At 44.5% G+C, this 27,220-nt stretch overlaps 1 protein-coding gene across 25 annotated transcripts in view; it reads right to left on the bottom strand.

The window, feature by feature from the left end:
• Positions 1-10,527: 10,527 nt before the first annotated feature.
• Positions 10,528-27,220, bottom strand: part of ZMYND8 (zinc finger MYND-type containing 8) — a 60,267-nt gene continuing 43,574 nt past the window's right edge. For 11 of the 25 annotated variants that reach the window (XM_073682666.1, XM_073682665.1, XM_073682668.1 and 8 more), the window contains 14 exons: positions 27,083-27,160; positions 25,282-25,397; positions 24,196-24,677; positions 23,455-23,610; positions 20,474-20,626; positions 19,876-20,388; positions 19,211-19,588; positions 18,302-18,486; positions 17,504-17,584; positions 17,332-17,410; positions 16,898-17,137; positions 16,194-16,342; positions 14,103-14,192; positions 10,528-11,447 (listed from right to left, as the gene is read on the bottom strand). In XM_073682666.1, coding sequence (XP_073538767.1) covers positions 11,346-11,447; positions 14,103-14,192; positions 16,194-16,342; positions 16,898-17,137; positions 17,332-17,410; positions 17,504-17,584; positions 18,302-18,486; positions 19,211-19,588; positions 19,876-20,388; positions 20,474-20,626; positions 23,455-23,610; positions 24,196-24,677; positions 25,282-25,397; positions 27,083-27,160 — 2,802 coding nt within the window. In that variant the 3' untranslated portion in view covers positions 10,528-11,345. Of the gene's footprint in view, positions 11,448-14,102; positions 14,193-16,157; positions 16,343-16,897; positions 17,138-17,331; positions 17,411-17,503; positions 17,585-18,301; positions 18,487-19,210; positions 19,589-19,875; positions 20,389-20,473; positions 20,627-23,454; positions 23,611-24,195; positions 24,678-25,281; positions 25,398-27,082; positions 27,161-27,220 lie in introns of all 25 variants that reach the window. The other 14 variants (XM_073682685.1, XM_073682687.1, XM_073682677.1 and 11 more) reach the window with 8 other exon arrangements.

The raw sequence follows: 27,220 nt of genomic DNA, 5'->3' as shown, positions 1-27,220 counted from the left end.
CTAGCACAGAGAGAGAGAGAATTAACTCCCTCACTGCCGAAAAACACAAAGCACCAAAAAGTCAGCTGCGAGAAGTCAGGCTGTGTAATCGTGACGATCTTCGTGGCGACACACCCGTGACAGTACCCCCCCTTCTACGAGGGGCCTCCGGACCCTCAGGGCCAGGTTTATCCGGGTGAGTTGTGTGGAAGGCCCGAACTAATCGGTCTGCGTTAATATCCGACGCAGGAACCCACATCCTCTCCTCAGGACCATACCCTTTCCAATGAACCAGGTACTGAAGGGACCGGCGATTAAAGCGTGAATCGATGACCCTCGATACCTGGAACTCCAAGTTACCCTTGACCACCACTGGAGGGGGAGGTAAAGGTGACGGTACCACCGGCGCCACATACCTCTTAAGCAACGATCTGTGGAACACGTTGTGAATTTTAAACGTAGGGGGGAGGTCAAGACGGAATGCCACCGGATTAATAATAGAACTGATTCTGTACGGCCCGATGAACCTGGGACCCAGTTTCCAGGAGGGAACCTTAAGTTTTATATTCCTGGTAGACAACCATACCCGATCGTTCACACTTCGGTCCGGACCAGACACTCTCCTCCTATCAGCCATACGTTTGTATCGGTTCCCCATAGTATTCAGATTCTTCAGCACCCCTCTCCATACTGAAGCGAGTGATGAGGAAAATCGTTCCTCCTCAGGAACCCCCGAAGAGCCCCCCCTACTGAAAGTACAAAACTGGGGGTGAAAACCATATGCCCCAAAAAACGGGGACTTACCAGTGGACTCGCTCCGCCTATTATTAAGAGAAAACTCTGCCAGAGGTAAGAAAGAAGCCCAGTCCTCCTGGTTCTCTGACACAAAACACCGGAGATATGTCTCCAAGCTCTGGTTCATACGTTCCGTCTGACCATTGGTCTGAGGATGAAAAGCCGATGAGAACGACAAATGCATCCCCCGCCGTGCACAAAACGCCTTCCAGAACTTGGACACAAACTGAGACCCCCGATCAGACACCACCTCGGAGGGTACCCCGTGAAGCCTCACAATCTCCCCAATGAACACCTGCGCAAGAGTTTTAGCATTAGGGAGAGCCGGAAGAGCGATAAAATGTGCCATCTTGCTGAACCTGTCCACTACAACGAGTATGACCGTTTTACCCGAAGACGGAGGGAGGTCCGTAATAAAGTCCATAGACAGATGAGTCCAAGGACGCTCCGGGATCTTCAAAGGTAAGAGGGCCCCAGACGGACGGGTATGTGAGGTCTTAGAGCGCGCACAAACCCCACAGGACGCGACAAAAGTTACCACCTCCTTATGTAAGTTAGGCCACCAAAACCGACGCGAGAGGAGATCCACAGTTGCTCTACTCCCCGGGTGTCCTGCAAAAACTGAGTTATGGTGTGCCTCGATCACCTTTTGTCGCAACTGATCTGGAACAAACAGTCTCCCCGGAGGTCCAACAGGGGCGTCCCCCTGAGCCTCCAATACCTCCTCCTCCAGCTCAGAGTATACTGCCGAAACCACCCCCCCCTCCTGAAGGATAGGAATCGGGTCGTCCGTATTCCCGGCCCCAGGGAAACTACGAGATAAGGCATCCGCCTTTACATTTTTTGACCCAGGACGATATGTAACGACAAAATTAAACCTGGTAAAAAACAATGACCACCTAGCTTGTCTGGGATTCAGACGTTTCGCGGACTCCAGATATAGCAGGTTCTTGTGATCGGTGATGACGGTGACCGGATGGACTGCCCCCTCCAAAAAATGGCGCCACTCCTCAAAAGCTAACTTAATGGCCAAGAGTTCCCTATTGCCGACATCGTAATTCCTCTCAGCGGACGACAATTTCTTAGAGAAAAAGGCGCACGGATGCCACTTACCAGGGGACGAACCTTGTGACAATACTGCTCCCACCCCTACCTCGGAAGCGTCTACCTCTACAATGAATGGCTGTGACGCATCAGGTTGAATGAGTATGGGTGCCGAGGCAAAACATTTTTTCAAGGAGGAGAATGCTTGACAAGCCTTGTCAGACCACCTAGAAAAATCCGTCCCCTTTTTAGTCATGTCTGTGAGAGGCTTAACCATGGACGAGAAATTACGAATGAACTTCCGGTAATAATTAGCAAACCCCAGGAAACGTTGTAGTGCCTTAAGATTCTCTGGCCGATCCCACTCAAGAACTGCCCGCACTTTCCCAGGGTCCATACGAAAACCGGACGCTGAAACCAGGAAGCCTAAAAACTGGAGTTCCTGTACGGCGAACACACACTTTTCCCATTTGGCATACAGTTTATTATCCCGCAAGATCTGTAACACCTGCCTAACGTGCTCCTGATGAGACACCAGATCCGGCGAGTAAATTAAGATATCATCCAGATATATGACAACAAACTGTCCCACCAGGCGGCGAAAAATGTCATTAACAAAGTGTTGGAACACCGCCGGGGCATTAGTCAGACCGAATGGCATGACAAGTTCTCATAATGCCCCTCCGGAGTGTTAAACGCCGTCTTCCACTCATCCCCCTCTTTCATCCTAATCAGATTGTACGCCCCCCTGAGATCCAACTTAGAGAACCATTTGGCGCCCACGATCTGATTAAAGAGATCGGGAATAAGTGGGAGCGGATACGGATCTCGGACCGTAATCCGATTAAGTTCACGGAAATCCAGGCAAGGGCGTAGGCCTCCATCTTTCTTCTTAACAAAGAAGAACCCCGCAGCCACCGGTGAAGATGAAGGTCTAATATGCCCCTTAGCCAGACTTTCTGAAATATAATCCTTCATGGCCTGCCTCTCAGGACCAGAAAGGTTATACAACCTAGCTTTAGGTAACTTGGCCTCAGGGAGCAGTTTTACAGAACAGTCATACTCGCGATGAGGAGTTAGTTCCTGGCACCCTTTCTCCGAGAATACATCCTCAAAGTCCGTCAGAAATGGAGGTAAGACCCAAGGAGTAACCGCACCGATGACCGTGTTCATGCAGTTTTTATTACAGAATTTACTCCATTGGCTTATCTCTCTGGTTTGCCAATTAATAACCGGGTTATGCTTAGTTAACCAAGGAAGGCCCAACACTATAGGAGTGGGAAGACCCTCCAACACGTAGCAAGACAACAGTTCTTTATGTATCGCCCCCACTTGAAGTTTTACGTCATGCACAGCTTGCAAAAAACTTCCCTGACCGAGAGGCCTGGCATCGATCGAGAATATGGGGATGGGTTTAGCCAACTCACTCAATCGCATACCTTGAACCCGGGCAAACCGAGCATCAACCAGATTAGCCCCGGCCCCACTATCCAGAAGAACAGATATCCTCTCAGTTCTCGTACCCACCACCACCTCCGCCGGTACGAGAAACTGAGACGAACCTAGGGACGAAATACCTACTCCCAGATTGCCGTCCACCACACAACCTGGGATCAACAGTTTTCCGACGACTCTTCACTCTGCAAGGGACGGGATGGACACCCCCCAATAAAATGTCCCTTTCTCCCGCAGAAGAAACACCTTCCTGTCTTATGGCGCACCACCGGTCCCCTCCCCCGAAATGATGTCCCTCCTAATTGCATAGGCTCCTCTGGACTGACCAGGGGAACCACCATATGAGGGGACCTTGTAGGAGGTGGAGTCATCACAGGGGGTAGAGTTATCCCGCACCTCTCCCGAAGCCGTCTGTCAACGCGAATAGCAAGGGCCATAGCGGCTTCCAGTGACGCGGGAGAGTCATACTGTGCCAACACATCCTGTAATTTGTCAGATAAACCTTGACAAAACTGGCTCCTAAGAGCCGGGTCATTCCACTGGGTGTCCGTGGCCCACCTACGGAACTCCGAACAGAATTCCTCCGCCGGACGATCTCCCTGCTGGATCCTACGTAACTTAGACTAAGCAAGGGAGATCCGATCTGGGTCATCATATACGAGTCCCAGAGCAGCGAAAAACCTATCCACTGACTGGAGAGCCGGGGAGCCCGGGGGAAGAGAGAACGCCCAAGATTGTGGGTCCCCTTGTAGGAGCGAGATGACAATTCCCACCCTTTGTTCTTCACTCCCCGATGACCGAGGCCGCAGCCGAAAGTACAACTTGCATGCCTCCCGGAAAACAAAAAACTTGTCCCGCCCCCCAGTGAACCTGTCAGGGAGAGCTACTTTAGGTTCTGGTCCGGCTTGCTCCTGAGGATACAAAACCTTGGACCTAACGTCCGCCAGCTCCATGGACAAACTCTGCAACTGCCGAGCTAGACCGGCTACTGGATCCATGGTAGCTGGAGAAAAACTAAGTGGTCGGTGAAAATGTCACGCTGTCTCTGTATACTGGAGGTAGGGGGCCTAAGCTGACCCTAAGCTGGGGCCCTGACTAATCCCTCAACCTGGAGGTACTGTTAAAGGTACAGAGGTCCAGGCCGCCAGCGTAACCCCTACCTCCTGAGGATCCCTGCACCTAAGTAATCTAGTCCTGAGAAGGACCCCGATCACAACAAAAGGGGACAAGTAATAATATGCCCACACACAGTACTTAGACGAACGAGACAGTACAAGGGAAAAACCAAAACCACCTTGCATACAAAAACTACACAACTACAACAGAGGGAACACCAACGGGAAAGGAGATAAATGATAAAGCGAGGAAGGGAAAAAACACTCCAAATACACTTATCTCTGAAACTCCAAATACCACGATCCGCTCTGTTAGTCTGCATGAAATGCTTTCACCGACAACTTCCCTAACAGACCAGCAGGCATTTGAAGGAGTCTCACTACAGCAGCATTGATTGCAGCTGGGTCTAGCACAGAGAGAGAGAGAATTAACTCCCTCACTGCCGAAAAACACAAAGCACCAAAAAGTCAGCTGCGAGAAGTCAGGCTGTGTAATCGTGACGATCTTCGTGGCGACACACCCGTGACACTAGGATAGTGGATATTATTACAAAATGGGGGCCAAAACGGGGGACATTATTACAGAAAGGGGCCAGGACAGGGAACATTATTACATAAAGGGGCCAAGGATGGGGGAAATTATTACAAGAAGGGACCAGTATAGAGGACATTATTGCAGGAAGGTGCTAGTAGGAAGGGGACATAACACATGGAGAGTGAACATGTATGTCTTTATAGGATCTAGAATGCTACAAGGGTCAATACATGTGACCAACATGCAGGTGGGGGCTCAGGTCCAAATTTTGCACCGGGGCCCATGAAACTCTAGTTACGCAACTGGTGACTTGGGTATATTGTACTTAATTTTATACAGAGTTACGGTAAAATGATGTATACAAACCAGGGTTCCTGCATGATCTCTGCAGTCCACTTAGTGCCAGAGTCATAGAGACTACAATCTGAAAGAGCATAATACAGGTAAACATATGACATTATTATTCTATGGGCAAATGATTTTCCCAAGAGGCCACATGAGAGACAGTAACCATTGTGGAAGGCTGAACTAATAGACTGAAATTAATTCTGCTCATTAATATATTATTTTTTATCACTTAAAAGGGAATCTGTCAGCATGTTTGCTATGTAATATGAGAGCAGCATGATGTAGAGGCAGAGACCCCGACTACACCAATGTGTCACTTACAGGTCTGTTTTTGATGTTTCAGTACTGGAATCAGCGATACCCCAAAGGCCTCGACATACACAGTATGATGCCCTGTTTCCCACACATTATGAGACCCCCAAATCCACTCACACACAGTATAACAACCTGCATCCTCCGGATGCAGATACTGGTAAAACTGAGATGTTGGATGAGGAAATGTGCAAGTTGTGTGGTACGCCACTTTTTCTAGCCCTTCAGCTGTCCCGGTCTATGGCCGGTTATCAACAGCCAAAGGGCCAGATGTGTTATATGCTAGTAAAAGATTACACAAACAGTATATCAGTATAGATTTGTTATTGTATTGCGCAAGCAATGGTGAGAGTCACTGAGACTTCCGCTCCGCTGGCAGTACGCAGCCAAACGGGGCTGGAGGGAAACAAAGTCCGCTCCATGGGAGCGGCGCTATGCGCATGAGGGAGGCAGAGCAGGGCACGTCCCAGGGCCCTGTGATGTGCAGGGGAGGGGGGAATATTGTAATTTAGCAGAGAGGTGGCGATTTAGTGGAATAGTAAGTAGATAGGAGGGGTTGGCTTGGCGTCCCCCGGACGCCAAGCCTCTGGAAAACAGACTTTATATAACCAGATTTCTCTGCAATCAGACCTCTACTATGGACCATATAGGTATGTATAGATTTACTTTTCTATTACCTGTATGCCCATAGTAGAGGTCTGATATCGCCCAGGGGGGTGACACATTCCATTTAAGCATGCCTAAATTCTCTTGGCTAAATTGCTGGCGACATGATTTTTGCTCAGGCATCAACACTCGTGGCACCCCCCCGGGAACTGACCTTTGACGCCATCAACACATTATAAATGATACCGGAAACCGAGAACTGAAATGCCTAATTCATGAGCTATAACACTGATCATCTTTAATTGATTCTCTACCCCATTTACATGACTTGGAACAAAACTTTACTTGGTAGTAGGAAGATGCATCATCACCATATACAGCAATCATCCTTTCATGGATATCTTTAGGCTTCTTTTCTTCCTTTGTAAGGAATTTAATCATGGAACAAAGCTCCTAATCTCTCACTTTCTTTATAGAGCTGCACTGTACTACACTTGCCATCCTGTCACTTCCAGTGCTTTCAACACACTGAACTTCTACTGTGTCTGTTACATGTCCAGACATGTATCAACACATACAGAAAAGCTCAGCTCTAGAACACTGACAGAACATGATGTAGTAGATAACTTATTGAAAATTCCTCGTACATTAAATCAGCCGCATACATTAAAAAATGGCAATAGAAACTTACTGATTAGGGTCTATAATGACTGCAGTGAGCATGCGCTGTGACATAATGTGCAGGTAGAAAGAGAGTTGTCACTATGATCTGCTAATTTCTATGATCAAGTGTAGTGAGCATGCTCTGTGTCATATGCAGGAAAGGAGAAAGAGTCGAGTTGTCCTCATCAGCACATTTCTTCGACAGGAGTAAGACTGAATGATTATTGTCTTTACCTGAATGGGTTCTATTTCACAGCAGACGATCCAGACCTACCTGCAACATGATGCACAGCGGTGGTAGAACCTGTGTCAGCATAATTATCACACAACGGTCTTACATAAAAGGGCATACAGTCATTGTATTGCACAAAAAAAAGTTAGTGTTCATTCCCCCATCCAATACATAATTAACCATTTCCATAATTCAGTTTGATAATGAGATATCAGGGAGTCTTCCGATATAAGCAGCATAATAGATGGTTCAAAATTTCCAATCAGGGGCTAAGATTCCTGTATGTTCATCTTGGGATGTGGAAGAGGTCACCGGATTCTCCCAAATCATTTCTAGTACATATAAACCATAACATTAATGGACATCCCTCCCAATATCCAGCTGTAGCCAGAGCAAACCCTACACAGGACACATCTACAATGCAGGCTGGAGTAATGGAAAAAGCAATTATACAGCAAAGAACATCATACACAGACAAACTCTTCATACAGTACTGTGCAAAAGTCTAAGGCAGGTGTGAGAAAACATGCATGCTGCAAAATAAGGGTCCATTCATACTGGAATATCTTTTTGTATAATCATTGTTAGGAACACTGGTGTCACAATAATCTTGCAGTCTAAACGCTTGTTTTACAGGTGAAATTATGTTTTGTGCTGCATAAAAGATTATCATTCTCGGCAGAAGATCGTCCGGTGTAAACAGGGCTTGCGCTGCCGAGTGCCATGGCAGTCTACGAGAAGCAATACAGATTGTTCAGTGTGCACAGGCTATTAAATTACCTCGGGATTGGGAAGTATTTACAGATCGGCGGACCATAAATAATGCAATAATGCAAGTCGGATGATATAAAACCTACTTTAAAATTCTTGCAAAAATAGAAGTGTTATTAGTTTATTTCTATCAATTAACAAAATGCAAACTGAATGAATAAAACAGCATCAATTCTTCTAGGTACATTTGTGCAAAGTCAGGGATCTTGTAGGATTATAGGCAGGTGTATGAGTACCCAATGATACCAAACAGGTGATAATGATCATTATTTTTACATGTAGGCTGAAACAGTCATTAACATAAACAGAAATAGCTGTGTAGAGGGAATAAAACTGGGTGAGGAACAACTAAAACTCAGCTACGAAGAGGAGGTTGAGGAAGACAGTTTCAAGTCACAGGTTATATAGCATGGCAAGACTGAGCACAGCAACAAGACAAAAGGTAGTTATACTGCATCACCAATGTGTCATCCAGGCAAAGATTTCAATGCAGACTGGGCTTTCAAGATGTGCTGTTAAAGCTCCTTTGAAGAAGGAGATAAAAGAAACTTTGTGCAGAAGATGAATGAAAAATCCTTTCAATGTCCAGCAATTTCAATCCAAGTAACTCAACTATGCACAAAAACAGAAACTGGAGTGCAGAAAAAATGGCAGCAGGTGCTCTGGACTGATGAGCCAAAATGTGAAATATATGGCTGTAACAAAAGGCAGTTTGTCTCCGAGGGGCTGGAGAGCAGCACAATAATGAGTGTTTGCAGGAATAGTAAGGCACGGTGGAGGATCCTTGCAAGTTTGGGGCTACATTTCAGCAAATGGAGTTGAGGATTAATGTTGTCCTCAATGCTGATAAATACAGGCATTATCCATCATGAAATACCATCCGGGAGGATTTGCACAAGTGACATCCACAGAAGAATTGTGGTTAGTTCTCCAAGATGTTAAGAACAACGTCCCTGTCAAATTCCTTTGAAAACTGTGTACAAGTGTACCTAAGAAGTCAAATTATGGTCACACCAGATATTGATCCGATTTAGATTTCTCTTTTGTTCATTCACTTTGGATTTTGATAATTGATAAAAATAAACTATTAACACTTCTATTTTTGAAAGCATTCTTACTCTTACTTTTTATCCACAGGTGCCTAAAACTTTTGCACAGTTCTGTACAAAGCCGAGGAACCCATCTGGTTCTTTGCTACATTGCAATTTCTTCTCCATTTCGATGAAAAGTTAAATTCAGGCCAGCTAAGTAGTGCATGGTGGGAGACATGACAGTGAATAGAAGCTTTTTGAAAGCAGCTCTAAAAAATGATTGGAGGAAGCAAAAAAAAAAAAGGACTCGAGGTGGTACAAGTACTTCTAACCAATAATACGAAAAACAGACACGTAATACATAACGAAGAGCTGAACACACAAGAGCGCCCCTCCTCCCTTCCACTGGGCTTTTCTGCCTCCTTGAATAGAAGATCCAGCTACAGAAGGAGCAGAGTAGCAGCCAGTGGTTGGAAGGCTACATCCTCTGGAGAGGCATGGATATTACCCAAGTATTATTTAATACATATCAAGGCAAATCTCCAGGATGGGTGATAAAGCTTCATCATTGTAGAATGCACTTTTTTCACACATGCTAATCAAACCTTATATTCTACTGTCTTTTCTGTCAGTGAACAGAACATCCTGTTTAATATCCAGAGCCGGGCAACCCATTCTAATCTAGTCCTGTTTACACAGCTGAGGGTTAGCTGCAATTGTATCCAGTCTAGGTAATGATCCAGACTGATACAATGTATCAGTTTAGGTAAAAGTATCCATTGGTAGTCTCAGATCATTATCTTGACTGGATAGAATTGTAGCAAACCCTCAGCTGTGCTACCAGGCCCAAATTTGGATCAGGCTTAGCCCCTAGTTCGTAACCTAAACATTCCATTCACTATAGAAAACAAAAGACCTTTGTTTTGTTTCCAAATCATTTCATAGGCCCCAATTCATCACTGACAATATTTTGCTTTCCTGGAATAACTTGCTCCTTTTTAGTGGCTTTAGTATTTGCGTCTTATTCTCTATACTTATTGCGCCACTTTTTAAGTCTTTTTTTTTTCCTTGGCAACTTTGCTTTATTTGCTCCTAATACAGATTCATGAAATACGACTTTTACCACACGTCACTTTTTTTTGTTGTTTGGTGCATCTCACTCCAGTCCATGGCTGAAGTTTTCAGTTTGACACTTTTTAGCAATTTTTTAAAAGTATTTGTGACTTTTGGTGTTAAAACATTTCAAAAACTGCTCAAAGGCAAAAATAATGAAATTGGAGCAAAATCAAAAATGTTCTTTAACTGTTGTGCGCAATTTTGAAGAAATGTCAGCGAATATTACAAGACAAAAAAAAAAGAAAAGATGCTATCAATAAATCGGAAATGATGAATTGGGGCCAAATCCATTGGTTAGTGGCAGAATTTTTCATAATAAAATGATTGAGAAAAATTCACATGAACCCAGAAAATCGTTCTCCATCCTAGCTATATTAAGTGTTAAATCACAATGCACCTTTGTTATATTTTTCGACTGCAGCAATCACTGTGTGGAGGATTTTGGCTTCAGCCCTGAGCGGTGTCCATAAAACGAAGCAGAAGAAAACAAGGATAATTGTTACGCCCAGAAGCAAAGAAATGGCATAAAAAGAAAATGTTTGGATTTAATACAAATTTTATACAAAGAAAATGTGAAAAAATACTTCCATATGCTAAAAGCAATTATGTTTCACAAGGGATAGCCGGCCAGTCCCGCGCTCCGAACCGCTCGCCACAGATATTGCCTCTCACTCAGGATTGATGGCGCCTTGCTGCCATCTTGAATTTGCCGTTGGTTACTGTACACACCGTCTCCATTATGAACAATGGTGAAAATCAACAGTGTGATAAATGTACAACGCGTGGCACTGGAATGATATTATACAGAGGGTCCTCATATACAGACATCAGCAGTGATTTTACATACGATACAAAGTTAACCTGTGGCGTCAATGTAACAGACTGAAGGCGTCACCATCAATTTTTTTTTGTTTTTTGTAGCATCGTCCACAGAGAAACATGGCGCCTGGTATTCAATTCCAATTGTTTCTGCGGGAAATCCCCACATTGGGGAGAAGCTCCTGATTGAACGCAGTGGCCTCTTGCAAGGAGCGCGGACTTTTCTGTGGTTACTTTTCATATAAAATCTTGTGTCGCTTTCTGCGTCTTTGTACACTAATTATAATGATACAAGAATCTCCAGCTTATCTACACCTTGTCGTTCCGTCCGTACCATCGGCATCATGATTTTGCCACTCCGGATAAACGTTCATAAGTTAAAGCGAATAGAAATATAAAAAGATGGTTCTATTCTTAATCACATCCACAGATTGTACATTATTTACACGCAGGACAAGGCGCTGGGTCCGGACGCTCACATTGTAGTGTTTTGATTATCGTCTAGTTGTATTAATGCTCGTGGGTCACACTCTCCTCACCTGGACCGGCATGGTGGTCTGCACATACTGCACACCGGCTCTCACCGCCACTGCTCCGGCATTGGGGCTCACAACCACAGGGATGGTCTGTAGAGGAGAAGCAGGAGGTTACCATTCAGCTATAGAAATCAACATTGCATTGCAAAAGTCATCACATGGTCCTTGCCACGATGCTATGCTCATAGTGGAGAAACTATGTAACAAAGTCAATGCGGTACCCAATAATCTCACTGTGCCCCATGTTGGTGCTTCCTCGCTTTGGCAAACAGCTAGTTGGCCACAAGACCCCTAACCCCATACACATGGCCACCCGTCGCCCATGAAGCAGACCCTTGACTGGCTATCCCTCATTTTTAGCAAACCCCAGGCTGGTTGCTCCTGATTCTAGCAATCATATCTCTGCGGGTTAATTACCGGTAAAACTTTTGTTTTTGGCTCTGACAGGTAATAGCAAAGAACATTTATATTTTGCCTCTCGTGATTGGAGACTCTCATTCACAAAAATATACGGTCTGGATATGGCACTTATGAGGAGAACAAATGCCCCAAAGAAGGAGAAATAAAAAATGGTGTCTGTAATATAACCTCGTTATAAGAATTGTTATTTCTGCTGTTTTTTACAGCGGTGACGTGGCATTATCTTTACTAAGTGGCCAATTTCATTCACTCCTTAAGCCACTGCTTGTCTTTTCAGCACAATTTGCCTACAGTTTACATGTGGAAATAACCTTGATATAATATCATTCCGGTAAAGGACACACATTAAAAAAAAACTGTATAAAATTTTTATACTCCAGTCACATCCAGAGTTGCAGTCACAATTTCAGGCTGACTGCTATATTCTGCTGGTTCGGACCTTGTACAGAACACGCTCCGCTGTAGTGGATTGTGGGGGGGGGGTGTGGTGCTCATCTCTCACAATGTCATAACGGACAGTGCGATGCTTTGAGATCCCTCCGCTATTTTAGGTTTGTAATGCTAAATAGATCATTAAAGTGAATCTGTCAGGAGGTTTTTGCAATGTAATCTGACAGCAGCATAATGTAGGGACAGAGATCCTGATTCCAGTGATGTATCACTTAGCTTACTGGGTGCAGCAGTTGTGATAGAATCACAGTTTTATCTGCAGCAGATCTAGCAGAGCTCAGAAAATGCTAAGCTCAGTATAACCCCGCCCTCACCACTTATTGGCAGCTTTCTGTCAATATAAAGTGTACACAGAAAGCAGCCAATCAGTGGTGTGGGCGGGGTTATACTGAGCTCAGCATTTTCTCAGCTCTGTTAGATCTGCAGCAGATAAAACTGTGATTCTATCACAACTGCTGCACCTAGTGGTGGGGGCGAGGTTGGACTAGGATGCACTATATTCCTAGTCCTGCAATGATAATCTCCTGCTGATAAAACACTTATTTTATTGAAACAGCAAAACACAGCCTAGTAAGCGACATCGCTGGAATCAGGGTCTCTGCCCCTACATCAAGCTGCTCCCAGGTTACATACCAAACACCTGCTGCCAGATTCCCTTTAATGTCTGGTCAAGGTCATTTTTGCAGAATTATTTCTTAGATCAGCTCAAAGTTGCTGATATCGTCAACTCCAGCAGAGAAACTTTATCTTAGATCTTCAATCTTTGTTAGCAGCTAGAAGTGACTGGAGAACACAACATGAAGGGAGTTCAGAATCAGCACAGCATGAGTAAGGCTGAATTTAGATGTCCGTGTGTCATAGTCAGAGTACGAACCACGATGCACGAACTGGCTGCGGCTCTCTTGACCAGATAGTGACAGCCTTATATATGCCTTTGAGGCAGTAAAGCACTTGGACCGTGATACACGGACATCTGAATTTGCCCTAAATTGTTAGCGTCACATGAAGATTCAATCTGTAAAATGGTTTCCTAAAGTGGAGAATAAAGTTAAATTACTCCTCATGTAGGTTCACAGTCACGCTGAATTCTGATGGAAATATTTGGTGTTATCTAAAAGGACAAACACAGTATGTGACATTAAAGTCCTTTCTAAGGGTACATCCACACTGGACAGTAATGCTAATTTGTGCCTAACAATAAATCTGCGGCAGATTACAACCATGTGGATTTCAGCAGCAGGTAATTTTCTGTTACGGATTATCCCTTTACATTTCACTCCATTCAATGTAGAGGTAAAATCCACAGTAAAAAAATCTGTAAGAGAATTTGCGTTCTTTACTTCCCGTGTGCATGTACCCCAATGCTAATGAGCAGACGTTGTCAGAAATAATCGGTGCAGAGTGCCCTCGCCCCAAAGTCTTCATCATGAGCCAGCTGCACATACAACTTGCTAATACGCACCTACCTCATACAAGATAAGAATAACATGCAAACTAGACAGGGGTTATAGAAGAGATGCTGATTATATGGTGAAGTCTCATGCTACAGCCAATAATGTGGGAGAAGAGGCATGAAAAGCCAATACTACAGAGCAAAAGCGAGAGACATCATGGTCACCAACTGTCTGTCTGTAAAACAGGAGGTGATGTGGGATTGGCATGTTGTGCCCGTCTGCCCAGCGTCTGACGGCCTCGTGTCTCACAGAGTGAAGGGTTGGTGAACGTGACTCAGGGCGATGTGAGCAGAAGTGAATGGGGGAGGATGCGGCAGGGGGCTGGTGACATCACACTGCAAAAGCCACACATAGAGGAGACACGGAGTCACTACACTACTGGTATGCCAACGATAGACTGGATGAGAGTGCTGGTACTTACAATTGTGGACTGAGTAGTTGGGATAAAGGCAGCGTTCTGCGTCACGTGGACCAGTTTTATGGGCTGGCTGGTTGCCACACCTGTTGCTATCTGCAGAGACAGCACAGGGAACCTTAAATTGCAGACTTGACCATAAGGACGGTGACTGCTGCAGAGTACAATACAGGTTTTGTTGCCTCGTAGGACGGAGGACATCAAGCAATATGAGGGTGTGGGCAGAGGCTGCGGGAAACTTGGGTATAGCTTCTGTATGATGAAGCGGAGGAGCCGGCCAAAGACCCAAATCCCTCAATCACCATACCGAGCACCCGCATGTGAGCTCTCATTCTCCACGCAATTATTTAATATGCCGTGAAGTGGGCCGTGTCTGTGTGTCTACGTCTATGGATCGATTTACTACGGTGTGTCCTGTGTCATTGACATCTCAGACCACCCCTGTGATTGCAGGACCCCGGTCACTTCCATCACTTGCGCTCTGTGTAGTGATTCATCAGCAGGTTCAGACTTACAAGAGGAAGCCACAGAAATCTGCAATTGTCCAGTCATGGATTAGACAGGTGTGGTACACAGTTTAATCGTATGTGCGTGCTGGTCGGCAATGGATTAGTCAGGTGTGGTACTCTGACTGTATGTAGGTGTTGGTCGGCAATGGATCAGACAGGTGTGGTACACGGTCCGATCGTAAGTGGGTGCTGGTCGGCAATGGATCAGACAGGTGTGGTACACGGTCCGATCGTATGTGGGTGCTGGTCGGCAATGGATCAGACAGGTGTGGTACACGGTCCGATCGTATGTGGGTGCTGGTCGGCAATGGATCAGACAGGTGTGGTACACGGTCCGATCGTAAGTGGGTGCTGGTCGGCAATGGATTAGACAGGTGTGGTACACTGTCCGATTGTAAGTGGGTGCTGGTCGGCAATGGATCAGACAGGTGTGGTACACGGTCCGATCGTATGTGGGTGCTGGTCGGCAATGGATCAGACAGGTGTGGTACACAGTCCGATCGTATGTGGGTGCTGGTCGACGAGGAGCAGTCACTGCAGGATATCTGCACTGATTGGGAGGACTATTGCTTTGGGAAATCGCTGATATTCATTGCAGGTGTTGTTAGCGCGTGATACCATTACCAGTTAAGGGCCATAAATGAAAACAGAATAAGCAGTGTCTAAAAGTAATGAGAATTACGGTATATCTTCTAGTCATATTATTAATAATTCATCTTTATTATGTAAGGATACACTTAATTTGTGACACAGGGCTGCAATGATGCCATCATTGACTTAAAGGGAACCGGTCATGTTCCCAAACGCTACCTAAGCTTGAGATATAGGGTTAATCGGCAAGTTAATAGCGATCCAATACTGTTCGGCTGCCTTACTGAAAGCGTGGGTAATGGGAGAAAATACATTTATTTAGTCTTGCAAGCCGCCCTCAATCATAAAGACATGCCTGGAGCAGCAATAACAATAAGTAATGGAAAACTAAATGTGTGCAATCGGGGCCCGGGGAAACCATCCACCAGCTTTTTTCTCTCAGTGATGACAACCTGGCGGTCTTGTGGAGTCTGGTGCAGTACATGGATGAACAAGTCAGGTTCATTGTGGTTCAAGCTCCAATATATGGGATGTCTGGCTGCTCCGGACACGATGATGAATCACTGATGACTTATGTATGATTTCTGTGGATTCCTACCCTGTGACTGACTGACTGAAAAGAGCAAATTTGCTTTCAATTTTGCAATGAACATGAGGTTTCAGAGTCATGCAGGGCACCAGGGTACGGATGCGATCACACGTCATTAATTATTACAGGTGAACATTACTGGATCAGCCTCTATTTCAGCAACCGCAACTTGTAATGGATGTCATGGATGTAACAGAAGCTCCAGAACGCTGCACACATCAGACCAAACAAGAGATAAGACACGGGTCATAATTTAACGTTTCTTACGGCAAAGATGAGTTAATGGAAAAATAAACGCATTTCAGAAACAGATGGCAAGCGACAAGCTTCTGTCCTCTGCAGACAGACAAACACAGAATCGTCTTCACTCACTTTGGACGAGGCAAGCTACCGACCAGCGATACGTACAGTGACACTCTCTTTGCCCTTATCGGCTGTGCCTTCTTTCTCTTTTGGCGCTGTGGCAGCTTCGGCAGGAGGTGGCTGGGGACCACTCGTGGCTTGTGCCGTTTTATCTGCGCTGAGGTCGGGGTCGGCTTCCTGTTGCGTCGCTGTGGCTGCGAATACAATATAAAGCAATGTTAGAGTTGATATATACCCGCCAGATGAAGACCAAAAAGGTGCTTCCTTCTCTTCTGTCACACGAATGAAGGTCTATGGATCGATCCGTTTAATGGATGGGCCTGAAGCTTTCCCTGCACATATGGTAATTATACACTGAAGATGTAGCATGAAAGAAGCCTCTCCGCTTCGGTGTGTGCTGCCTGTACTGGCTTTAGACCATATGTACTACATGTCAGTTGTGGGATGTGCTAGATCTGTTACAATTTTATGAGAACCCTAACTTTCAGGATATCTTTGCCTCTGGAGGTCCCAGGTGGTAGATATTGTCGTCATGTTTGCTATTGAGATTTTACCTTTCTATAGAGATGAAACATGGCATGGATAGCATCATCCATAGGACCAATATTAAGTTGGAGGGGCTAGAATGTTGTACATGTAGCTCATGGGTAAATTAACATAATAATAAAAGAAGTCTCCTGGTCACTACAGCTATAATGTACAGCATACAACATCTCTGGTGATATGGTCGCTCTGCCAGCTGCTTGTACCTGACTGCGTGCAGGACTTCATGTGCTCCGGCCAGTGAGCCTGCTGGCACGGGTAGTCACAGTAGCTGGTGTTCCAGCAGCAGTAGAAAATTGCCTCCTTTTTACAATTGGCGCACCACTGCTTCTTCTTGGTCTCATCCACAGCCTGCTGTTTTTCCAGCTCTGTTTGTTTCTTCACCTCTGCAATCAGTCGATCTCTCTCCTGCTCCAGACTCTGCCTCATCTCCGCCATGGTGAGTTCTAGAGTGGCATAAAATACACTCAGAAGAAATGCTGTATATTGCTTATAGCGAGATCTATAAGGAGTAGCTGGTATATGTGATGTATATAGAAATAACGTATGTGTGCATACATTATAAGTTAGCTCGCCTACTGTAAGCAGTACCCACACTGGTGCAGGATAACACCACCTGCTCTCAGGGTCCTGCACTTACCCAAATTATGCTTCATTTCTGACAGCTCCTGCTGATGAAGCCACTGCAACTTGTCAATCTCTATTCGTAAGCGTCGGATCTGTGTGAAAAAAAAAAAAAAGAATAATTAAGATAAATCACAACAGGGTATTTGAGCATTCTTTCAGATCATGGTCATTTATTTTATACATACCTCAGCTATGGTGTTCCCGGTCGTATTCTTAGACAGGTCATTGTATATTTCGGTCATTGTGCCTTTAATTGCCTCCATCATCTTGGAAAAATAAACAAAATAAATAAAACAGTTAATAACAAGTTAATGAGAATTCTCTTAAAATTTCTATGTGGCTTAGTAATTTGCCAAAGAGCATCTCTCACAGCACAGGTGTAAGGGACACATTGGAAGAACATGTCACTATGGATATTAAGGGTAAACAAAAAATAATTAATCCGCAGGACACAGTCACAAGTGTAAGGACATCTGTAACTGATCTATAACTGATACATCTGATGTCAGGACTGATGGGATTTATGAGCTGGGACCAGCATCAGTTACAGGAAAGAAGGGGATGGTTGTTCCATCTTAAAATAAATGGAACAAATGTCTGAGATATGGCCATCCTATAAAAATCATTTTATAAAGGCGAGATAAAAAACGGTGCAATTGGCAGGGCATTCAGGTGTGAGAGAACAGCGGCTTATCTCCTGATCGAACAATTCAAACCCAATCACCTGATCCTTATGTCCCCCAATATAATCTGTCGGGAGAGACTTGGGAGGTCCTAACAGATTTGATGGTCGCCTGATCCCACCAAGATCAACAGGAGAGATTTGGTTGGTACTGACTGTTAGACCCCCACTGATCACCAGAATAGAGGACGCGAGGTCCCCAATGGACAAGAGCAGCAGTCACGCATGCTCCAGTTATTCTCTACAGGACTGTGGAAGATAGTGGAGTCCAGCGCTCTGTATTATAGGGGACACTACCTACCTTGCTGGTGTATTTGGCAATGTCAGCAGCGACATCAGCGGAGGCAGTAGCGATGGGCAGATCACTGGTGACCGATGTGGTCAATGACTGTCCCGAGCTGGTCACCATTGCAAGTGGAGGGGCGCTGGTCACCAGGGTTATGGTCGAGGTGGATGTAGCTTGTGTGACTTCTTTTTGCTGTACCGCTAAAAATAAAAACAATTGCAAATGAAGGACTAATTATTTGTGCATCAGCTCCGCTAAAGGTTTGGTTCCAGACAAAAGCGGCTTATGAGGCGCTGACTATGGGGTTGTCCCGTGAGTAAAGGTGCAGACCACTTGCCTCTACTTCCTGGTCATGTCTTGACATACGATAAGTGCCACTGAGCCAATTCATGAGTGCCAATGGGCATTAACTGACGCGATTATGAAGTTAAGACTGGCAGGAAACTGGGCAGCACGAGAATGGAAGCATCATTAACCATTTCTGAATAATTGAAACAATTTTACCCGCCAGACAACCCATTTAAATAATGTATGGGTGAAATTAAACCACATAGTCATAACATTATTTCCTGTACAAGGAGCATCTTCAATAATTAGGGCTGGGGTAAAATCACATTCTCAGCTGCTGCCCGTGCCCGGATGGTAGGGGCAGGGTATTTGTTCTCCCAAGGGTTCTCTGCCAATAAAAAAATAATCAAAATGCCTCCAAATATCCATATCTTTACATGCAATGCTTTGTAAACCTCACTGAGAAATATTAGTATGACGGATCAGAGGAGATTCCATCTTCTCCTGCTTGTTAGATGGAAGGTGAGGAATGTACAGTAGATGATGCCGAATGGGACCCTCAGACTGAGGTGAATGAGACACTGGTCCAGAGGACTGGGCCAGTGACATGACAGGGATGTGATCAGCATGCAATACCTTTCACAGCCTGCCGTGTCTGGTATCTCGTCCCTTGTGGAGACTGTGACGGCGCAGGCGTGCTCGGCTGCTGCTGTTGTTGCTGCTGCTGCTGTTGCCTCTGAACTTTCTGCATGTGCCATTTCTGGGATGAGGTCTGAAACTTACTGGAAGAATTCCACACCACTCTCTGCACAGTGGGAACCGTCTCCTTGGGGAGCAGGGGTCTCTGCTTCTTCACTGGGCTGCCGGTAGCCGCTGTCGGAGTGCTCGCAGCTGCTGCGGAACTTGTAGTCACCGTTACCCCCACTGCTGGAGCAGCCTGGGACGCAGAGCGGGTCATGATAGGAGTCTCGGTAGCTGGCTGGCTGCTGGTATTGGATGCGGCTTGTGATTTTACTGCACATGAACCGGTGAGAGAATAGATCATTGGTAAAGTACATAATACAACGTAAGCCAGCATCAAATGTAGTACAGAGTAGCACAAACTATATTGTATGGCTCAACAGGCAGCAGTAAGTAGCTAAGAACATGGAGATCCTCTAGAATATTATTTATTTATATATATATATATATATATATATATATATATATATATATATATATATATATATATATATATATATATATATATATATATATATATATATATCATACACAATTTTATTTTTTTTACATAGACATACTTTCTGGGTGTTTTGCTGCCATCACTTTAGCATCCTTTTTGGCTTTTCGTCCTTCTCGTCCCGAGTGATCTTCGCCCAAGTCAATGACTAGTTCACTCTCAGAGTCGGAGTCCAGTCCAAGGTGTACAGTGGGGGAGTCTCTCTCATCCTTCCCCTTTAGTTTTTCTTTTGCAGAGTGCAGCAGGGATTTACTTTTGTCAGGAACGTCTTTCTCTACTGTGGACCCCAGCTTCTCCTTACCCGCGGCATCAGCTTTATCCAATGTTGCTGTTGCACTTTTGGATTCTTCTTTCACCTCCGCTGGGATTGAGGGCTTGGATTTTTTCTTTATGGATGAGGAAGGAGATATTTCCTTTTCTTTCACACTTTCTTTGTCTTCTTCGTCGTGATCATTCTTTGACTTTGACTCTTCGTCGCTCCCGTATTCACTATCGCTAGAATCTGTCTTCTCCGACTCCTCGGAATCGCTGTGTTCCACTGCGGCGTAGGCGTCATCGGGAATCTCATTAATTCCTGGATTGAGGCAGATTATAAAATTAGCTGTGTAAATGCAGTAAATGTGGCGCAGGACTTCAGCCATCGGGGCACAATAACATACCTAATTGGGCTTTGCAGCTTTCGATAGTTTTGTCCAGGTTGAGCTGGAAGCGGCTGCGGATCTGTCTCTTGGGAGAGATGAGTGACGTTGCCGGTGACTGCTGAAGCACCGACTCACTCAGCTCCTTCAAGTCCATTTCTGCTTTACTGCGATCTTAAAGAAAAAAAAGGAACCCAATTATAAAATATGAAGCTGTTTGGTCAAGAGAAAGATAAAAAAAAAAAACACAGAAAAATCTCTTAAATCCAGGACAAACTGAAAAGTGTAGAGTTATTTCAGATTACTGGACAAAGATGACTTTTGCAGGTGAATAAAAAAAATTGTGAAATTCCTACTAATCTGGCATCTGATAAACTGGTTTACTTTGCTTCCTAAAAGCATTGGATCTCAATAATGCCAGATCACAGGTATTTACTGTCCTCTCAGCCAAAACCTTCACACATATACTCGAAGTTGTTCTCCATTACCAGTCTTAATTTAAGGGAAGACGACGATTTCCTTCCCAGAACAGATGTGCGGTGCTGATGGGTTTACTAATTAGCATCAGTGCTACAATGTACAAAACACCCTTAGCTCTCCTAGCAGTGCCCCCTACACACAGGTAATGAAACCCGTATAATCCCCATGTATAGATTCATTCTCAGGGAAAAATATAAAACCATCATAGATGTACTTAAAGGGAACCTGTTAGGTGGGAACGTGTTAGGAGTGCGGTATCCGCCTCCTAATGACATTTGTGAAGATGTGTAGCGAGAACAAGGAGGAGAAGCTGAGGGATTAATTTGTTCACCTCCTTCTTGTTCTCTCTGCACACGCTGGTTTATCAACCACGCTGCGGGAAGCAGGATGCCAGGAAAGTGCAGAGATGAGTGACGGCACTCCCTGATTAGTCCTGGGTCAGAAGAAAGGGAAACTGTCAGGTGATTCATGCCCGATGATTGCAGCCAAGTATATTACTCTGAAGTTTTTGAGAAAATATACTTTGAAGATCCGGTCGGAGCGGCATGAATCAGATGACCTGTTCCCTTTAAACTTCATTTTTTCAGCAAATACCAAAACTCATTTCTAATAAAGACATCGTTACAAACATCAACAAGGGGCCAATCGCGCACTTCTAATACTTTATAGGGGTAAATTCTGTAGCCAGGTTCCCTTTAAGAAAGAATGTAGATGTGTTTGAATTTGTACAGTGGCTTGCGCAAGTATTCACCCCCTTGGCTTTTTACTTATCTTGTTACATTACAACATGGGTTTAAATATTTTTGTAATCCAATTTGTGTGAGATGCATCAGCACTAAATAGTCTAAGATGGTGAAGTGAATAAGAAACATATAGGCATAAATTGCATTTAGGGATCAAATAACTAAAAATTGGCATGTCTTCACCCCTTTTGCTATGAAGCCCCTACAAATTTCTGGTGCAAACAATTCCTTTCATAAGTCATATGCTTAGGGAAAGGAAGACCACATGTGTGGTCACAAGGTCTGTCACTATATACACACCTTTTCTGAAAAGACACCACCAACCAAACAACACCATGAAGACCAAGGAGATCCCCAAACAAGTCAGGCACAAAGATGTTGAGAAATACAAGTCAGGGTTGGGTTATAAAAAAAATATCCTAATCTCTGATGATCCCCCGGAGCACCATCAAATCTATTATCAACAAATGGAAAGAACATGGTACCACAACAAACCTGCCAAGAGAGGACCGCCCACCAAAACGCTCAGCCCGGCCAAAGAGGGCATTAATCATAGAGGCAGCACAGAGACTAAAGGTAACCCTGAAGGAGCTGTAGTGTTCCCAAGCAGTGACTGGAGTATCTGTCCATACAACCACAATAAGCCATACACTCCATAGAGTTGGCCTTTATGGAAGAAAGGGCAGTGAAAAGCCTTTTCTTACACACAAGAATTGTAAAGCTCGTTTTGAGTTTGCTAAAAGACCTGTGGGAGACTCCCCAAATGTTTGGAGGAATGTGCTGTGGTCAGATGAGACCAAAATTTAACTTTTTGTCCACCAAGGTAAACGCTATGTCTGGTGCCAAACCAACACAGCTCATCACCCCAAGAATACCATCCCCACAGTGAAACATGGTGGTGGCAGCATCAAGCTGTGGGGATGTTTTTCGGCAGCAGGGACAGGGAAAATGGTCAGAGTCGAGGGGAAGATGCATGGTGTGAAATACAGGGAAATTCTTGAGCAAAAGTTGTTTGTCTGTCAGTGATTTGAGACTGGGAAGGAGGTTCACCTTCCAACAAAACAATGACCCACAGCATACCGCTAAAGCAACACTCAAGTGGCTTAAGGGGAAACGTGTAAATGTTTTGGAGTGGTCTAGTCAAAGCCCAGACCTTAATCCAATTGAGAATCTGTGGCCAGACTTGAAGATTGCTGTTCACCATAGGAAACCATCTAACTTGAAGGAGCTGAAGTAGTTTTGCCTTGCGGAATGGGCAAAAATCCCAGTGGCAAGATGTGTAAAGCTCATAGAGACTTATCCAAAGCGACCTGCAGCTGTAATTGCCACAAAAGGATGATCTACAAAGTACTGACTTTAGGGGAGTGAATAGTTATGCACACTGAAGTTTTCAGTTATTTTGTCCTATTTGTTGTTTGCTTCACAATAAAAACAAAACCAAACGTTCACAGTTATAGGCATGTTTTTTACATGAACTGATGCAAACCCTCAAAAAAAACAGTGAAATTCCAGGTTGTGAGGTAGCAAAACATGAAAAAAGCCAAGGAATGTGAATACTTTTGCAAGCCACTGTAAGCTTATGGCAGTCTGACCTAAGCTTTTACGGTTTATTCTGTAGATTTATTTGCAGTATTTTATCATAGTTCTGAAATAATCCCAGTTACCACATGGGGATTGTCCAATACTTTTACACTATACTTTTAGGTAATCCGTATAAAAGCAGTGGACAATCCCATTAAACTAATTATTCAGAGAACGGCCTCCTTATAAATCACTGACCGAGGTTTAGGTTGAGGATGCTGCCCGTGCTCGTGTTTCTCTCCGTCTTACATGTTATTGGTGTAGAGGATTGTGGAGAGAAAGGTTTAGGACTGCCCGATATGCTGCCGCCATGTCCCGTCTTTATCGATACAGGAGAAGCTGTAAAAATAAGTCCTGAATATTTATATTATAGTGTTTTCCAAAAAACATTTTTGTGGCTGATAACAGAGAACATTAAACGGCATTCATCAGCTCTAGAGGTTTTTAACCAGGGCTGTGGAGTCAGAGCCGTAGTCGGTGTCCATTTTGGTGGGGTCGGAATCGGAGTCGGTATAAAACGGACTCCAGCTCCTAAAATATATAATAAATTGGGTACAGTAGTTCAATGCAGTTGTGGGGAATATTTTTTTCATAAGAATTTGGGAAAGTTATGAAATGTCCTATAAATGTCTGTCCTATTCCTGATCTAAGGGTCTAGACTTTTAGCTGAGATGAATCTGTGCTACAGTGAATTTATCACTTAAACATGAGCCATGTATGAGGGAGTCGGAGTTGGAGTCTGTGTCATATTGAGGAGTTGGAGTCGGAGGTTTGGCTTACAAACATCTTGTATTTAACAAGACAAAACATTGTGCCTACCCTAAAAGCACTTCTTGAATCGGCTGATAACAGTGAACACACCATACTATCTACAATTGCAACCACTGTGTCATGACGTACAGTCATGGAGACTCGAGCGGATGTAAGCTCCTCGCTCACCTGAACTCTTATCTATGAAGTCCATGGACTCTTCACTTGCACTGTAGTGACTGGACACAGCTTTCTTCTCAGCGTCTGGCTCCACGTCAGAGCCGGTGTGCACAGAGGAGTTTGTGCTCATCGGGGAGCGTGGCATGTCGGTTAATGAAATCCGTCGCCCTCCACCGCTGTGTAATATAGGTTTGCTCATGAGAATCTTCGGTGATGCAGTCATGTCAAAATTCAGTTTGATCTTCTCCTGTTTGTCTGTCTTGGCAGTGCCGGCGCTTGGATTGGTGGTGTCGAGCAGCATTTGGTATTGGTTGTTGGGCGTGTAAGGTGTCCGGAAGGGAGCGTAGTTAAAGACGCCAAACCTTTTACGAATGTTTTCCACGTATACCTCCATCTCCTGCATGGCGCTGTTAAAGATGCTCTTTGTCTTTTTGACAGAAAATGGGATTTCTTTCGACATGAGGTAGCAATTGTTCATTGGAACCCAGGCCCTGGAAGAAAGTGACAGAACAGCAATAGATCAGTCATTGTGACTGCCCACAACTCATCCTCTCCAGGGCAGCTCGATCGGTATGGGTTGTGACCTGCGGATGTGAAGCCACTCTCGCTGCAGTGTCTAAAAGACGCCATGTGCACATAGGGCAATGAAGGAGCCGCAGTGCAGTTTTAGCTCTGTGTCCCGGTCACAGTTTTTCCAGCTGGGCAGGGAATTGCAAAATGCTCCCCATTCAAATGAACAGGGAAAGCTGTATTTCCTCGCACATCCAAGGTAGCTGGAGACTAATTCAGGAGCTGTACTCCCTTTTTTCTCTGGCTTTTTTCAGGGTCCCAGGGTGCCATCTCTCTATAAGATGAAAAAACCCTGTAAAATTTTAGACTGTAAGCCTTTAGAAACGTGCGATTGCCTGCAGCTAAATAATTTTTGCATCAATACATCTCATCTGCGGACTCTCCGTAAACCAACCCAGCAGAGGTGAGCAGAGATTCAATCCAAATTGAAGCTTATCTGCTCCAGCACACACTTTATGATGTGTTTCCTGGCAGCAGCGGAGATTACTTGGCAGATTGTTGAACTATCGGATGTTCAGGTCCTACCTGTCGTGCTGTCCAAAGAAGCGGGCATCCACCTGACCTTCTTTGTCTCTTAGGGCTTTTGCAGGCCAGAAAGGAAATCCTTTTAATTTCGCCCAGACGAGAGGGTGCGGATTGCTCTGATGGAAACAGAAATCACCAATCAAAAACAACAAATGTTACAGTCTACTTTTAAAAGTCCTGTTCGCATGGTCCTAAAACGTATACAAAGCTCAGCGAGTTTCTAATAATACACAGACAATATAATCTCAGGCAAGGATAATATCCTAGAATGTGCTCTGTGATACTAGCTATGGCTAAGTAGCCAGACAAGCCACAGGAGTGGCGGTCAAATTCTGCAGGATGAGAAGCATACAAACATATGTGTTTGGGGTTATCCTAATTCATGGATTTCAACATGTCTGTCCATTTGTTTGTACAGGAAGAAAGCTGATGCCAGAGGTGTCTGGCAGTGACCGACCCTGTCTCCCAAATGAGGCCGCATGCCAGGTTGGTATGGACTAGACGGAGATGTTTTAAAGCACTATTGACTGATTTCTTGTATTTTTATGACCAATGTTAGAGTCTACAGCGCATGTAACATTCCAAAAAAAAAGTGATTTGGTTGGAGGCTCTTTGGGATTTTTTTTTTCTTTTTAAACATGGCAGCACGATAGCTCAGTAGTTGGCACTGTTGCTTTGCAGCGCTGGGATCCTGGGCCAAGATAAGGACGACATCTTCATGGGATAGCTCTGTTTTTTCTCAGGTTTTTTTTTTTCCTTTGTAGCTTTCCTCACCATGAGCCCCAGATTAGAAGTTCAGAAGGTTTGTATACAAAAGATAGGGCCAAAGTCAGTCTGCTGCCGCTAACGTGTATGTGACCACCATGAAGTACGAGACTAAATTTGGTCTAGTGACCAGAATGAAATGTGCAAGAGTTTTATTAAATATATTATATGTAGCTCTTTCAAAGACAAGTCCACCAATACCTTTACATGGCCAGTCCTTTCTTTCATTACTGAGAAATTCAGTGTATGAATTGATATGGAAATGAGGCTGGAGAGCTGTGGTAGATCTGAAACCTCTGTCACACCAGCTCTTTTCCCTGCCCAGTGCCACCACTCCTGCTTGACTGAAAGCTCCTTTACCTGAAGGCACGCAGCATAGAGCAACACTGGGGAGGTGGCGCTGGGCAGGGAATATAGCTGAAGTGACGGAGGCTTCAAATATGCAAATTAAGCTGAAGAGATACTTGCAGATATGAAGCCTCCTTCACTCCAGCTCTATTCCCCACCCAGCACCGCTTCCTCAGGGCTTGACTGACAGTGCCTTATGTTGTGTGACATCAGACAATTGAGCCATCAGTGAAGCAAGCACTGGACGGGGAAAAAAGCCAGAGTGACAGAGGCTTCAGATCTACCATAGCTCTTAAGCCTCATTTGCACATCAATTTGAAGGCTAACTTCTCAGTAAGAGGATCGAACTTGACCAAGTAAAGGTAATGCAGAATTAGTCTTTGAAAGAGTTACACGCACATATAAATAGTTGTAGGGGTGGGGGTGAAATACTGCTGGAAGATTCCCCGTAATGAATGGAAACAAATACAAAAGAAAGCAATCACTTTTATATAATCAGACGGATATGGGATTCTTCCACCCTCTAAGGTCGGCTCACGGATTAGCTGGAGTTTCAGAAACTGGATTACAATTTAACATAAACTGGCATCTACGAAAGAAACGATGGCCACTTCTACAGAGGTCCAAAGATGTGTGCGTAGAGAGAAGTGAAAGTAGTATGCCTGCCACCTATGGACAATATACTCACACATGGTTCACAAAACCAATTATCTCTTTTTTGGCAAGCAGCTAAATAACATTCAGGGCAGACTTCAATTTCATTCATCTGAAAAGACAGAAAACATATACACATATTAAGCAGTGATTCATGGACGTTGAACACACT

The sequence above is a fragment of the Phyllobates terribilis genome, unplaced genomic scaffold, assembly GCF_046119375.1.
Source record: "Phyllobates terribilis strain yellow unplaced genomic scaffold, ASM4611937v1 Scaffold_5__5_contigs__length_657084704, whole genome shotgun sequence".
NCBI classification, from domain to species: domain Eukaryota; kingdom Metazoa; phylum Chordata; class Amphibia; order Anura; family Dendrobatidae; genus Phyllobates; species Phyllobates terribilis.
The sequence above is the reverse complement of the archived record's forward strand: the minus strand, read 5'-3'. Positions and strand labels throughout refer to the sequence as shown.